The sequence below is a fragment of the Bufo gargarizans genome, chromosome 1, assembly GCF_014858855.1.
Source record: "Bufo gargarizans isolate SCDJY-AF-19 chromosome 1, ASM1485885v1, whole genome shotgun sequence".
NCBI lineage: Eukaryota > Metazoa > Chordata > Amphibia > Anura > Bufonidae > Bufo > Bufo gargarizans.
In genome coordinates, this window is record NC_058080.1 from 397,784,218 (window position 1) to 397,801,103 (window position 16,886).

Consider the following 16,886-nt stretch of genomic DNA (forward strand, 5'->3'; position numbering starts at 1 on the left):
GACATTCATGACCTATCTTTTATATGATGATGATGCCCCAGTAGGTTTTATTGCGGCCCTTGGGACTGGTTCAATATGACAATGTGGCCCTCAGATTAGAAAAGGCAGTGTACCACTACAGCGATCGCTCATACCCCATACAGATTCACCGTTTCTGGGCAGAAAATCCCTGTATAAACAGCACTATCTGCTGCCCAGAAATGATGATTTTGGAGTTCACCCGATGCTTCCACTCTATGAACAAGCATTTGCTCACTCATCGTGTGACCGGTGGCAGTTTTACATAGGTCAATTATTGGAGCAAGTGGTTGTACAAACATTCATTCCCAATAATGAACCCAATAATCATCTCATGTAAAGGGATCTAGAAAAGTATACATCTAGACAGGGAGTCTTTAAATTCACCGGAATCATCACAGTGGCTCAGGTTGCATGATACATGCGGCACATCTATAGATTACATGTCTTAATGTTTACGCCAACTTTTAGCTGTATAATGTTTTTTGAGATTTTTACACCATAGTTTCAGCACATTTTTGACCACGCTTACTTTCCCATGAGTCATTCCCCCTTTGTTGAGCGTGGTGAAAAAATGCAACATTTTGCGCCAAAATAGAGGTACAGGTTTATTAGTGACTTGGGGCCAGGGTGGCCCACTGTAATGAAGTAGCCATATTGTTTGGCCACCCGGTCTAGTTAAGCTGTCTAAATTTAAAACAATAATACAGAATCTCCCTCAATAAGTATAACTTATTGTGCAAAAATGTGGGTTTTTTCACCATTCTGTTATATAATATGTATGGGTTATATACTTATTATTTCAAATAAAAAGAATGTTGGGAGAAGCCCATTTAAGAAGGTGACAGTTTGTCGAATCCTAAATTTAAAACATTAAAACTGAGATCTGAGATAAATCCAGAAGCCATTAAAGATAAAGGACTTTCCTTCACTATACAATGCACAATAGGGTGAATTGAACGTTTAACCAATGTTCCCATCCATCCTTAATATAGCAATTTTGTTAAAAGTACTTGGAAAGTTTTCTCATTCATTTTGTCTTACCCTACCTATATCAACAGTAACTGGATCCCAAATTTCCATCATAAAGAAAGGTTTGCCTACAACTGAAAACTGGTTATTTTTTTACTTGCCACAAGAGAAGACTATAAACGGATGAATCAAGTGGGGTATATCAATATAGCATACAAGCTAGCAGGCTAACTTTATGCTTTATTTCCATGGCACAAAAAAAAGTGTTTTTAAAAATGTATATTTGTAGCAATGTGCAAATCTTCAACATACAGGGGCAAGCCAAATGGTCAAGTTGTGGGCTGATCAATCCATACCCTTTCGGGGCTTACGCAAAGTTGATGTGTAAAAAATCATCAAAGGAAATGAATATGTTCATAAGCAATTATTTGTATTACTGGACAAGATTGAGGGAAATAAAAAAATTCTAAATCCCATAATAAATCTTCTACAATTTAATGTTTGTATGTTGACATTTGAAGTTTGATCCATTATTGTCCTATATTCAGCTGACGACCCTTTGGTACTTTGCCTACCCAGTCTTCCTTATCTCCATCACCAATCTCCTCAGTCATAGGCAGAAAATCTATTTCTGGATAGATGTCAAGCACACATAAAAGATTCTCAAACCTGGGAAGCCACTTTCCTGCAGGCTACCTGCCCGTGTAAAAGCAACATGTCCAAATCAGTTCTCAGTAGGAGCCCCATTTTTCCTTTGGGCAGAGTGATTAATTCATTACATACAAAGCAAAATGAGACAATGTTAAGTCCATGATAGCTGGTTCCTCAAGCAATTCCACAGCAAGAAGCAGGGCCGGTAAAGGACTCTGCTTATGGCCTAAGTTATACATATAGCCTACACACCATAAAAAACATACACTAGTCCCAACTGTGCACCTGACTATCACTCTTCTAAAATAAAAGAGTTTATATTCACATTGACATGTTTTTTAATGTGATGCAGGAGCATCCATGACGTAAGGTAGTCATTGTTAACCTCAGTCTATTTGTCTTAATCTTTTATTCTGTTTTTCAGTTCCATATGATTTATTTAGCCTTATCATAAAAAATGGATAATGGAAAATACAGCCTGGTTGCCCATGGCAACTGATCAGAACCAATCAGAGTGTAATTTTCATTTCTTCATTCACTCTAGACAAGCAAAAGCTGCTCCGAGATGGGTTGCTATGGACTACAAGACTAGTGTCTATCTATTTTGACAAAATAAGGTCCATCCTGCAGCATTGGAGAAGACCACATTGACCCATTCATCCAATTAGGTCTGCCCATCGACAATTGTTATGAATTTCACCACACATACATATATGCAATACTACTGAACCCGTGCAACATATTTTTTATGAAAACACAAATTGCGTTTGAGGGTAAATGTTAACCCTTTCCCTTACTCTTTTAAACAAATGTTACCCTAATATGAAAAAAATATATTGCTGGATGAATACATATTATACAAGGCAATGTATCAGCTATTATGTACATGGCCTTGTGCTATTACATCAGATACACCGTAGGGAGAGGTTTATCAAAACCGATGTAAAGAAAAACAAACTACATAGCAACCAATGACATTCCACCTTTCATTTTTTAGAGCTCCTTTGGAATATGAAAGGTGGAATCTGATTGGTTGTTATCAGCAACTAAGCCAGTTTTCCTCCACACCAGTTTCAATAAATCCCCCCCAGTGGACTTTATTGTTCACATAGCTAAAGCCCAAAACTTTAAGACAAAGAGAGTAACTGTATGATTATAGTAATTTCAGGTTAAATAATGAGGTAATCAGAAACTGGACCTGGTGAATAATCTGTAACATGGGTCCACAACTATCACATGCCAGGATGAATACTAGAGTCCACATATATATCAAAGGGGCTTCCCAGGGCCTGAAATCACGCCCATAGTTATGCCGCTGAAGATCACAAATGTCGTGTGCAACCACGCAGATTGTGAGGCCTAGATTATGTCTCTGACCTTATTGTCCAACCTGCAAATTAAAGAAGTAAACTTTCATTTCCTTATTTATAGTCTTCATTTTTCACTTCTTTATAGTATGTCTCTATCCAGATGTATTTAAACTAGCCTTCATTACGATACACAATGGGGCAGATTTATGAAACTGTCTAAAACAAAAACAGTCTTTCTTGCCCATAGCAACTAATCACAGAGCAGCTTTCATTTTTCAAGAGCACCATAAAAAATAAAAGCTGTGCTGGGATTGGTTGCTACGAGCAACAAAGACCGTTTTTGTTTTAGACAGTTTCCCAAATCTTCCCAGTAATATGTCGAATATGCCAAAGCTTTCCGAGTCTATTTCCGTTTTCTTTCCTTTTGCGTTTGAGACTATAACAAATTTTCAAAAAGACATTGAGAAGAGTCATTGAACTAGTGCTGTGTACTTAAATACTCTGACGATAACGTGGGTGTCCTTAATGAAAGTGCCATGATCACCACCATCAGAATTAATGAATTACCCCCATTGTGCAGTCTTTACAAATGACCAATTATACAACAGTGAAATGTCGTTTGGGATACCAAGTGACACAAGGCTTTGTTAAAAAGTCAATAATAATGAGCTGTAAGTCTTTATCCAGCGTGTTTGAAATTCAGCTTACACCATTAATTTCTACTTAGCTTCATTACCTCTCAAACACTGGTGTCAAATAGGTGGGGACCCTAGAAAACCATAATTCAATCCTTATAGTGACAAACAGGCCTGGGATACAATGGGAAGAAGTTAGAAAACCGTAATTCAACCCTTTCCTGTGATAAAGAGGGGAAAAGTAAATATATATATATATATCACTAACTCTAGTTGGTATGCTGTTCCTAACTGTAACTTTCTTCATGACCTAGACAAATTTATCGTGTCAACAATTTAATAACCAGGTGATAGAAAAGAACACTCAGCACATAAACTCCAAGATCCTGTTCCTCAGCTTTGCTGTGACTGATATCCACAATATGAATGAGACTGAAAGCAACTAAGAAACAGACAAGGTGGCCTTCTGAACACTGCCAGAAAAGAGCCTAGATAACCTCTACTTTATGCACTAAGAATCCTTGACAAAATAACCTCTCAGTTAAATATTCAATACTTTCAGATCATGTAAATGTTACGAAAACTGCAAATTGTAAGAAAGTGCATAAACTGTCATTTGCAAGAAAATGACATTAAATCTTTATAGATTAGTATTACCATTCAGTAGCCATCACATATTAAACACTTCCCTATGGTGACTAATATGACTAGTGAACTGCTTACTATATCTGGGGAAGGGGTTGCACTAGTTCAACAACCTTCGAGGGGATACATAATATATGCCAACTGTGAGATGTCAACTAAATTATAGGTGAAACTCGGAAAATTTGAATATCGTGCAAAAGTCCATTTATTTCAGTAATGCAAATTAAAAGGAATTGCATTAATGCAGCTTAAAATTAGAATGTTGTGAAAAGGTTCAATATTCTAGGCTCAAAGTGTCACACTCTAGTCAGCTAAATAATCCATAGCCCCTGAGCAAAGGGGACCTCAAAATTGTGACTTTGGGGTTTCATAAGCGGTGAGCCATAATCATCCAAATTATAACAAATAAAGGCTTGAAATATCTCGCTTTGCATGTAATGAGTCTATCTCATATGTTGGTTTCACCTTTTACGTTGCATTACTGAAATAAAAAAACTTTGTACAATATTCTAGGCTCAAAGTGTCACACTCTAGTCCATACCCCCTGAGCAAAGGGGACGTGAGATTGTGACTTTGGGGTTTCATAAGCGGTAAGCCATAATCATCCAAATTATAACAAATAAAGGCTTGAAATATCTCACTTTGCCTGTAATGAGTCTCTCGTATATTAGTTTCACCTTTTAAGTTGCATTACTAAAATAAATGAACTTTGCACAATATTCTAATTTTTCCAGTTTCACCTGTATATCTATTTGTTGACTCTGTTATGATTCTTATTTATTCAATTTTATATACATATATTTTCTAATTTTTGTTGTTTATTAGAACAGAGAGATCACTGGCTCCACAGTCTGAGGGGGGTACTCCTGGGCCTTGATTTCTTCAGACAGTCAGTTCAAAATGGCAGCCCTTCCTATGGATATATCTTTTATATTTTAACTGTTCTATATTTCTACGTTCTCACTCTAGTGCCAGGGAGGGCGGCACTAAATAAATAGGTAATAGAATAAAAAAGAACCTATATTTTCATTATAAATTTTGTTACTTATGAATTACCTTTTTCAGCCCTTTTAATATTACTTTTCACTGGTACTGTAATAATTCCATATGGTGCTAATATTGTAATTGAAAATCTTGTGAATCATAGAGATAGTCTATGCTGCTAGTACTTAGAACAACATAACTAGTTATGTTTAGAATATATAACTAGTTATGTTTAGCTTATATAACTAGTTATGTTTAGAATATATAACTAGTTATGTTTAGCTTATATAACTAGTTATGTTTAGAATATATAACTAGTTATGTTTAGCTTATATAACTAGTTATGTTTAGAAATGTTGATCAAGCCTAGAGAAATATCTTCCCCAGAAAAGCAGGTCTGTACCTTTAACACAACTCCTGCCCTGAGCCTCACACCAGATTGTATAGTATGAGACAGTGACCCAGCTGGGGGAAGATATTATCTGCAGCGTTAATCATGGAAGGTTCACCTATGTTGCACAGTGAATCACATTAAAACAAACTAATCAAGTGTGATTAATAGCATTTAGAGTTGATTCAATATAGAAGCTTATTTTATGCAAAACAGTGAGAGTTTTCTATTAAACAGCACAGTGGCCAGGACAAGGCCAGGGGCTGAAGTAAGGAGGGGGCGTCCATGGCCAGCTATGGTCTTCTGCCTTAATGAATGTCTTTTTCAAATAAAACCTTATCATGGTGTAAATGTATCTGCTATTTCAGAAGAACCAGGACACATTCTGGTGCAGGTGGTCCATCAGAGCTGAGGACATTAGCTTATGCTCCCTTTGTCCTGCTCTATGCTTTACCCTAGAGAATAGCCAATGGGTGCATTGTTGTGTGAAAATAAGACTATGCTGTCCATATTATTACTTAGTATTCCATTGTCCAGTATTTCTTTTAAAAAGATATGTCCACATGGTATATAGTATGCACAGTGCAGCTTGGCCATAAAGTTGTAATGTTTTTCCTGTCTAAGTCATATTTACATTTAGATTCAATTTCCTTCTTTACTACTTTTATCATTAGTAACTCCCTTGGGTCTGCATATAACATATCAGTCAAGCTGCATTTTATATCACAATATAGTCTAGATTATTTACAGTACAAATACTATCTTCTGATGATGCACTGAGGTCTATATTCCTGCTGGAAGGCAGCAATTCTAAATACTTTCTAAATGAGTAAAAATCTGAATTTTCATTCATTTCTAACACATCTGGAAAAGAGCAGCAAGTTTTCTTACAACAGACATAACTAATCGTGTGCTATTGCTGTATAACATCCGATTTTAGCTGAGCAGAAGTCTATAGAGGTCCGAAGCAACCCTACTTAGGTCATTTGAATAGGCAAAGCCTGGCTTTCACTCCTAATGTATGACTTATATTGACAAATAATAAAGATGCAAGGGGGTTATGTGATCAAGTGATTAAGTAAAAATCAATATTTCCTTGAGAAGGCCCTCCACTGTGGCAATTGCTCTGCTGGATACAGTACAGAGATTTTGATTAATCTACTAGAAGTGAAATCTAAAGCGAATGTATAAAGAACAGTGACAGCTGCTGGGATGTGCCTGGTTGTGGCAGGGAGCACAAATCAAATGTGAGACCCTTTGTCTGCCAGTGATTGGTCCTATCATTTAATATGGGGTTTATCTGTTGACTGTGCTTTATAAAACTGGTGCTCAAACATTAGATAGATATTTCAGAGTGACAACCCCCAGTGATACTACTAATAATGATGGTGAAAGATCTCTCCAGTATTGAACTTTATGTCCTAATTGGCTAGAAATTCACCAAAAATTATGATTTGCTTTTAGAGTAATTCAGGTTAATGTTACAACTTCAGTTGGTAAATGACACTGTCGGCTTATGTACTGGACAGGTATCTGGGTATAAAATAAAGTGAGATGATTCATTATTGGACTGTGGGTGTGCCCATCTGAATATCTGCCAGGGGAATATCAGCAATGCTAAAATGCCACTTCTTAGTACAGGGAATATAATTCCCTAATATATAGATAGATAGATAGATAGATAGATAGATAGATAGATAGATAGATAGATAGATAGATAGATAGATAGATAAGCCAGTTGCCATTAAAGTTCCCCTTTAGCTACCTGTACACAGTAAATTCGCAGTTATTAATAAGACACAGAGTGGACAGGTCCAAGTAATTGTGTGGTTAATTATATCGTAAAATAATTCCACTGTGGAAATTATCCTGATAAACTAGGTTAAATAACATGAGAAGTAACACCATACTGTAGCATAGATACTAGTAATGAAATAAAAAGAAACAAAACACACACACATATATAGAAATTAATTAATAATAAGGGTGATATAAACAAATATATATATATATATATATATACATATATATATATATATATATATATATATATACATTTCATTAGTAATAATATTAATTATAAAAAATGCAGCCATTTTTACATTGCCCTTCTAGATGGAAAATAAAAGAAATTAGATACACAATTAAAAATGAATCATTTGCAATATCTATCTAATCGACGCACACACACAAAAAAAAGACAAAAGTGGCAGCACACCAAATGAGATGAAAATAGTGAAGTGTCTCCATGCGGTGTATCCTTGTAATCTATCCTGGACTGAGAGCCTGGAGCTGGTCAGCAATGTGCAGACTGGAGGACATGAGTACAAAGGAGGGGGCTCTACATGTGCCACTGAGCAAGAGGCAGTAAATGTTGATGATCTCTTCCTAATAAACCAGATCCAGGGTGCCCCTCTGTATCCCATTCACACGGCAGTATTTGCCTCTCCCTTGCCAGTATACAAGTATATCATTGCACACTAGCTACAGGGATATACTGCTTGCTTTCCAAAAGTTGCCCTGTGCTAGGGAATACTTCCAGCTTCATTGATTCTATCAGTGGTATTTAATACTACTCTACATTAGGTGCAGGATCTGGGAGGCCATGTGCTCTCACTATTTTATATGGAAGTTGGTGCCACATAATATTGGCATTGCCTTACAATTCTCAGACTACATTATGACCAGTAACATTCAGCTACTGCAGAGACTCCATTATTTCTTCCCTTCCTACAATAGAGATATCCAGTTTTCTAGTATGATTTTTATTTTGTTTGCATGATGCGATGTGTGCACGATGTGATGTCTGCATGTGTGCACGATGTGATGTCTGCATGTGTGCACGATGTGATGTCTGCATGTGTGCACGATGTGATGTCTGCATGTGTGCACGATGTAATGTGTGCACGATGCGATGTGTGCACGATGTGATGTCTGCATGTGTGCACGATGTGATGTCTGCATGTGTGCACGATGTGATGTCTGCATGTGTGCACGATGTGATGTCTGCATGTGTGCACGATGTGATGTCTGCATGTGTGCACGATGTGATGTCTGCATGTGTGCACGATGTGATGTCTGCATGTGTGCACGATGTGATGTCTGCATGTGTGCACGATGTGATGTCTGCATGTGTGCACGATGTAATGTGTGCACGATGCGATGTGTGCACGATGTGATGTCTGCATGTGTGCACGATGTGATGTCTGCATGTGTGCACGATGTGATGTGTGCATGATGTGATGTCTGCATGTGTGCACGATGTGATGTCTGCACGATGTGATGTGTGCACGATGTGATGTCTGCATGTGTGCACGATGTAATGTCTGCATGTGTGCACGATGTGATGTGTGCACGATGTGATGTCTGCATGTGTGCACGATGTGATGTGTGCACGATGTGATGTATGCATGTGTGCACAATGTAATGTCTGCATGTGTGCACGATGTAATGTGTGCACGATGTAATGTGTGCACGATGTAATGTGTGCACTATGTGATGTGTGCATGATGCGATGTGTGCACTATGTGATGTGTGCATGATGTAATGTGTGCACAATGTGATGTGTGCATGTGTGCACGATGTGATGTCTGCATGTGTGCACGATGTAATGTGTGCACGATGCGATGTGTGCACGATGTGATGTCTGCATGTGTGCACGATGTGATGTCTGCATGTGTGCACGCCGAGGAGGTCATGTAGATACACGGCGCTGGACGTGCTGCTTGACTGACTCTAGTCTGCTATTCTGGCCACGGACACTGAACACAACTTCTGCAGTTGCCTCCTGTGGCTACAGCATGCACACAGCCGCATACAGAGGATAGAAGAGATGTTTGGACAGATCTACACCACTGTACATCACTGGCTGTTCTAGGTCTAATGTCAGAGAGAATAAACTGCATCAGATTCATAAAACTGTACAGCTAGGAAAGGAATGGGACATTATTTGTAAAATGGGATTTAATAGTAAAAAAAAAATCGAAGGTAGAAGATAGATAGATCGATAATAGATAGATAGATAGATAGATCGATAATAGATGGATAGATAGATAGATAGATAATAGATCTGATAGATAGATAATAGATCTGATAGATAGATAATAGATAGATAATAGATCAGATAGATAGATAGATATGAGATAGATAGATAGATAGATAGATAGATATGAGATAGATAGATAGATATGAGATAGATAGATAGATAGATATGAGATAGATAGATATGAGATAGATAGATAGATAGATAGATAGATATGAGATAGATAGATAGATAGATAGATAGATAGATAGATAGATATGAGATAGATAGATAGATAGATAGATAGATAGATAGATAACAAGGACTATATTTATTAACAATTATACGCGGAGACGGACAGAAATAAAGATAGAAATATAGATAGATAGATAGATAGATAGATAGATAGATAGATAGATAGACAGGTAGGTGATGGATAGATAATAGATATAGATAGACAGGTAGGTGATAGATAGATGGATAGATAGATAGATAGATAGATAGATAGATAGATAGACAGGTAGGTGATAGATGATAGATGGATAGATAATAGATATAGATAGACAGGTAGGTGATAGATAGGTGATAGTTAATAGATATAGATAGACAGGTAGGTAGCCCTGTGTAAACAGACTGCACGTGGTTTGCCTCCCTGCACCAGGTAGAACATGTCTGGTGACTTTCCATGGGATGTACAATGAAGAAGATAATGATGGCAGCAGAGACAACCCTGCTCTCCAGATAAAGGGCAGTGGGGTATAAATCGGTAAGTGTCCCCGGTTGTTATATTCATGTAGGAAATGTACATTCCCATCCACACAAAAGTTAAAAACAGCGTAAAAAATATGACATTATAATTAATTATAAATAATAATATAAATAATAATAATACCAGAAATATATATATGTATATATATATATATATATATATATATATAATACTATAATAAATAATACTATAATATTTTGTATAAAACATCAGTGACTAAAAGACCATTATTAACCATTTCTCCGATCGGAATCCAATGATAAATAATAACTCTTTTAGTCGGCTTTTTCCGGCGGGCTACGGTAAGTGCTGGGACTGCTAGCGCGGCAGGTAAGTGAACGAGCAGCCTACTTACTATGCATTGCTGCAAACGGGTCGTGCTTACAGTGTATTTCCATGGGAGCGCCGGTCGGGTCTCCTTACTGGTACTGTCAGAAGGATCCAGCCGCACTCACGTCAGACACCGTGCATGGCCAGCTACGGAGCCGCTCTCTGTCAGTATTCTGTAGATCCGTCCGTATAATCCACTGGAAGCCCCCCAAGAAGTCCACCCATACAGCCCCTCTATAGGTGCACCGTGCCCAGGGACCGCTCGGACGCCTCCTTGGATCTCATGCTAGGCACTGCTGCCGACAATATCCCAGCACAGTCAATAGTACAATGCCTGGCTATCCCGGTGCTCCTGGATCTCAGGGAAAGTTTCCTGGAGAGCGGCGCGATGACCACTGACGGTATGCGTCGTGCTGAGCTCCTGCAGACCAGCTCTGCCGTGTGCGCGGCGGCTTTCAGGACCTCTTTCAAGTGGACAGCGCTCGGTGCGAAGCTGTGCCGGCAGGGGGCGGGGCTTGCCGCCAGGCGCCACGTCAATCATGCAAACAACTGTCATTCACTAAAGGGGAATGTGGGCGGCGCTCTTCTGTGATTGGGCCGTCCAAGAGGGCGTGAGGCCGGCGAACGGCCATTGGCTATCGGCGCGCCAATGAGAAGAGTGAAGGGACGTGACGTCACGTTCATTGACAAACGGGCAGAAGTGTGGAGAAGTTGAGCGAGCGGCTTTCTCTTCATGTGGGGAGTAATGAGAGCCGTGCGGGGGCCGGAGCGACCAGTGCTAATGAGGGGGCGCTCCCCTGTCCTGGCATTCGGGATCTGCGCGCTGATGCAGCGTCATAAATATATATTTCTATATGGGTGTAATGTAATGTAAAGCCCCTGCATAAGAAGATATGCATATAAAGCGTGGGCCCGATCTCCACAGAAAATCCACAGATTTACCCCAGCACTGAATAATCCCAAATGTGCTCTGCTCCCATGCTGAATTACAAAGAAATGCCCAAACCAAGCGTGCAAAACTTCAGTGCATCTCATCCCTTTCTTCTCCACACAATAAATCCCCATGACACCAAGTACTAGGAGATCGTACGTCTAAGTGAATCCAATCCACAGGGCTGTCTGCATGGCCGCCACTAATAGTTCTTATGTGGATTGGGAAGATTTATCCCTCAGAAACCGCGAGAAATGCGAAATATTCCGATTTTCACTGCACAGTCCAATACTTAGTGTATTAGATGCAGGCAATGCAGAGAATACTTTATACAGCAAGGTATTCTGTAGATACTAATATATAATAATGATAGATAGATATGTATGACAGATATATATATATATATATATTTATATTGATAGATAGAAGATATACATATTAGATAGAAGATATATATATTAGATAGATAATTAGATATATAGATATGAGATAGATAAATAGATAGATGTTAGATAGATAAGATAGATAAATAGATAGATGTTAGCTAGATAAATAGATGTGAGATAGATGGATAGATAGATAGATATGAGATAGATAGATAGATAGATAGATATGAGATAGAGAGATAGATAGATAGATAGATAGATAGATATGAGATAGAGAGATAGATAGATAGATAGATAGATATGAGATAGAGAGATAGATAGATAGATAGATAGATAGATAGATATGAGATAGATAGATGAGATAGATGTGGAATATCTTTCTATTGTAGAAGTGACACGTTTAAAGGTAAATGATACCTGATTATTATATTTACAGCTACAATTTTTGTCTGATTGTCCTTTCTAAAAGCTCAATTATTTTTCGATTAACAAATACAGAAGAAAGCAAACAGCAGGCAGATGGCACACAGTCCATGCGCCCCATCCATACCCCGAGTGTCTATCTGATCCTATTACTCTGCCTATGTATATACATGTATGGAACTCCAGCAATCAGCCGAAGTGGGAGACAGGCGTCTGCGAGATCAGTAATAATAGGGAGAAATCCACACCAGCCCAGTGTACCTGCGTCTTTTCTATTGTATAAAGGCAGCCATAGCCAAATAACACATCACTGCATTTACTATGGACGCAGGAAATAATGCTGTCATTCCAAATATCCTATTACAGGTCCAGGTCAGTTATCTTCTCTGCTTTATTTGTCCTAATATATACCAGAGTCTATCTATCATCCATATATCTATCTATCTATCTATCATCCATATATCTATCTATCTATCATCCATATATCTATCTATCATCCATATAAAAAAAAAATATATATATATATATATATATATATATATATCGCCTATCTATCTATTTCATATCTATCTATCAATCTATCTATCTCATATCTATCTATCTATCTATCTATCTATCTATCTCATATCTATCTATCAATCTATCTATCTCATATCTGTCTATCTCATATCTATCTATCTATCTATCTATCTATCTATCTATCTATCTCATATCTATCTATCAATCTATCTATCTCATATCTATCTATCTCATATCTATCTATCTATCTCATATCTATCTATCTATCTATCTATCATCCATATATCTATCTATCATCCATATAAAATATATATATATATATATATATATATATATATATCGCCTATCTATCTATTTCATATCTATCTATCAATCTATCTATCTCATATCTATCTATCTATCTATCTATCTTACTATCTTTTCATATCTATCTCCTATCTATCTATCTATCTATCTATCTATCTATCACACATCTATCTACTCTATCTCATATGTATGGATCTGTCTACCTAGCTATTAATTTCTCTAGGTTTCTTTTTTACTAATCTGAAAGCCTCTTTTCCGCCCTCCACCCACTACAATCAGACCATGCCCCTGTGCCATAGGGCACCTTACAGGAAGCAGAGGTGCCTCTACACCCCCAGGAGGCACTTGTGACTCATCTGGTACCAGAACCTCTTCCACTTCCTCTTACTGATTGAAGCCACACATCCAGCCTCAGACCCACACTGATCGCTAGGAAACTCCTTCATTGTAAGAATAGTAGCAGAATGTCTCCTGATAAAAGACAGCAGAGCACCAAGGGCTGACTGTATGTGAGAACCTGCAGGTCCAAATCCGCACTAGTTACTACATTACAGACCAATAGTTGCAAAGCTGCTAGCCAGTGTCTACTATGTGAGTCTCTGCCCTTCAATGCATACATCATACCCACTGTAACATGGCTTACTATAGAATGTAGTGTAGATTGTAATCAGCAACCACTGGGCTGTCAATGCAGATTCGGGAATGCCATGGCCCCAAATTACTTTTATGTTCCTAAACAGATCAAAAAGGACTTCAAATGCAGGGACATGTAATAATCACTGATCATTGTGTATCCAGTGTGCAACACTACCACTCTCAATATCAACACTATATATATATATATATATATATATATATATATATATATATATATATATATATATATATATACACATACACATAGACACAAGTCCAAGAGAGCAGCCCTTCCAACAGATAAAGCAGTCAGGTGCCAGATAGAGAGCTCTACTTGGAGAAGAAACAAATCTCATCCCTGCAAAATGAGATTAAGGAAAATATGTGTTTATTGCTCTATATCCATGCATGTATATATGTACCTGTGTATGACTTGACTGTATAGATATATATATATAGAGAGAGAGAGAGAGAGAGAGAGAGAGAGAGAGATAGTGGATATTGCTGTATACTGGATACACAATGGCCAGTAATTATGAAGAAGCATTAAATAGATAGATATAGTAAAGTAAATAGGTGCATAGATATGAGAGATATTTGACATAACTGTCAAGACAGCCAAAAGTTGTGTAGCATTTTTACTACATTTACATTTTACTATGCTATTATAATATTGGTGTCGAACTTGATTAAATATATAATGTGTATATATATATATATATATATACATATATATATATATATATATAAGAAAAATAAAAAACACAAACATTATGATCATGTCTTATTTATTTGTATGCTGTTTTACATACCTGAATATAAGCACCTATTAATATATGTACTTAATCTTATATTATATAGTAATATATGTAGTATATGGTAATATCTATCTATTATCTATCTATCTATATATCTAATATCTATCTGTCTATCTCATATCTATCTATCTATCTATCTATCTATCTATCTATCTCATATATATCTATCTAACATGTATCTATTATCTATCTCATATCTACCTATCTATCTAATCTATCTTCTATCTATCTATCTATCTATCTATCTATCTATTATGTATCTTATCTATCTAATCTATCACCATACATTCATACATGTAGCGGTATCTCTTTCAGACGACCACCCAAATTAACATTGACAAGTGGTCTTCTAGAGAGGTCATCTTCTCAAAGTGATGGTCGCAATGCATAATATATGGTTGAACTACACAATCTATCTGTTCTGGATAGGGGATGTGGTCTTCTCAAAGAGGTGAGAAGTTTGCACACAGTAGATACCTAGACAACAATATATATATAGTGAGAGAGAAAGAGAAGTATATAGACACAAACAGACAGTAAAAGAGGCTGAGGGAAAGAAGAGGAACAAAACGCCACTGGCTTTTCTGTCTGTTGCCATGCTTGTTTTTAATATATTCTATATTGTAGGTAAACTACGGAGATTATGGGGGATACTGTTGGTTTTATTGCCTATGTGTTTGGGGTATGTGGTTTAATTTCAGCTGCAATGTGCTTTCTAGAGCCCAAGGCTACACAGATCTTGTCACAAAGCTTTTCACTGTGACATGCAATTCCCTCAGCCGACATTAGGGGGAGTTCATACCAAACTGTTACATGAAGGTCAAGGTAGGCAAGGCACAGAATAAAAGAATTCCATGCTGCCTCTCATTTCTCCTTCTTGGGCTCTACTAGAGTTAATATAACAGGAAGTGATTACAAATCACTGCACAGATTACTAATCAGCGCCCAGGGAATGCACCAATTCTTCAGCCATTTCTGTTTGTCTTGACTGTTTATACCAACAAGCCGTAATTCATTAGAATTTTTTAACATTTTTATGCAAACATACAAAAAACTAACAGAAAGCCATTGTTGCCAACAGAAACATTTAGAAAACAGAATTATTGGACTATGGGTATAGGTTCTTGTGCAGCTTAAAGGGATTTTCCATGACCTTTAAGGGGGTGCTGCACCATTACACATAATATTTGTTGTAAAGATAATTTTTTTTTTTTAGTAGGTGCCATTTATATGCTGTTACAAAATCATCCAGTAAAGGGTTATGACATTTACTGACATGGTATGGTGCCACCTGGTGTTGAAAGCATATAGCAATGCGCAGGTCCACCTAATGAATGTTGGTGGTCATACATGCAGTCACATTATACTGTCAGCTGCCAGAGGGGGAAGATGACTGATTCCGTCCAAAAACTGCCCCAAGCAGCACAGATTAACACTAGCACCAAAGGGGACACATAGAAGAAGAAACATGCAGTCAGAAAAAAAATCTGTTTGACTTGTATTTTTGCTTATTTAAATCATTGTTCTACAGTGAATGACAGCTATTGCTCTATGCGCAGTGATACAGAAACAGCTGTCTATCAAAAAGTAGAACTTCCTATTGGCATCCTAGGGTGCAAACGAGCAGAGATTTAAATGAATAAAATGCAGGTAAGGCCTCATGCACACGACAGTTTCGTTTTTTGCAGTCCACAAATTGCAGATCCGCAAAAGACAGAAGCCACCCGTGTGCCTTCCGCAATTTGCGGAACGGAACAGGCGGCCCATTGTAGAAAAGCCTATTCTTGTCTGCAAAACAGACAAGAATAGGACATGTTATATTTTTATTGCGGGGCTACGTAACGGAGCAATGGATGCGGACAGCACACAGAGTGCTGTCCGCATCATTTGTGGCCCTATTAAAGTGAATGGGTCCGCACCCGAGCCGCAAAAACTGCGGCTCGGATGCAGACCAGAACAACGGTCGTGTGCATGAGGCCTAATACTGATTATTTTCCCACATAATTATATATCAGTCTGCTGAGCTCCTCCGGCTCTATAGCATGCTGCCATAGACTGCATAGTATTTCCAATCTGAAGTTCCTTTAAATATTGATGGCCTATTGTTAGGGGCTTCTGCACCTGGTGGTGCCGCTCATTCT

General features: G+C 37.7%; 1 protein-coding gene across 5 annotated transcripts in view; it reads right to left on the minus strand.

The window, feature by feature from the left end:
• PAX5 (paired box 5) overlaps positions 1-16,886 on the minus strand; it is a 269,099-nt gene that overhangs the window by 221,504 nt on the left and 30,709 nt on the right. Inside the window, exon 1 of one of the 5 annotated variants that reach the window (XM_044270857.1) lies at positions 10,782-11,159. The exons of 3 other annotated variants lie outside the window; for them this stretch is intronic. Coding sequence is in view for 1 of the 2 variants with exons in the window: in XM_044270833.1 (XP_044126768.1) it covers positions 10,752-10,794 (43 nt within the window). In the remaining variant the exon portion in view is untranslated. Of the gene's footprint in view, positions 1-10,751; positions 11,160-16,886 lie in introns of those variants that run through there. One more of the 5 variants, XM_044270833.1, reaches the window with a different exon arrangement.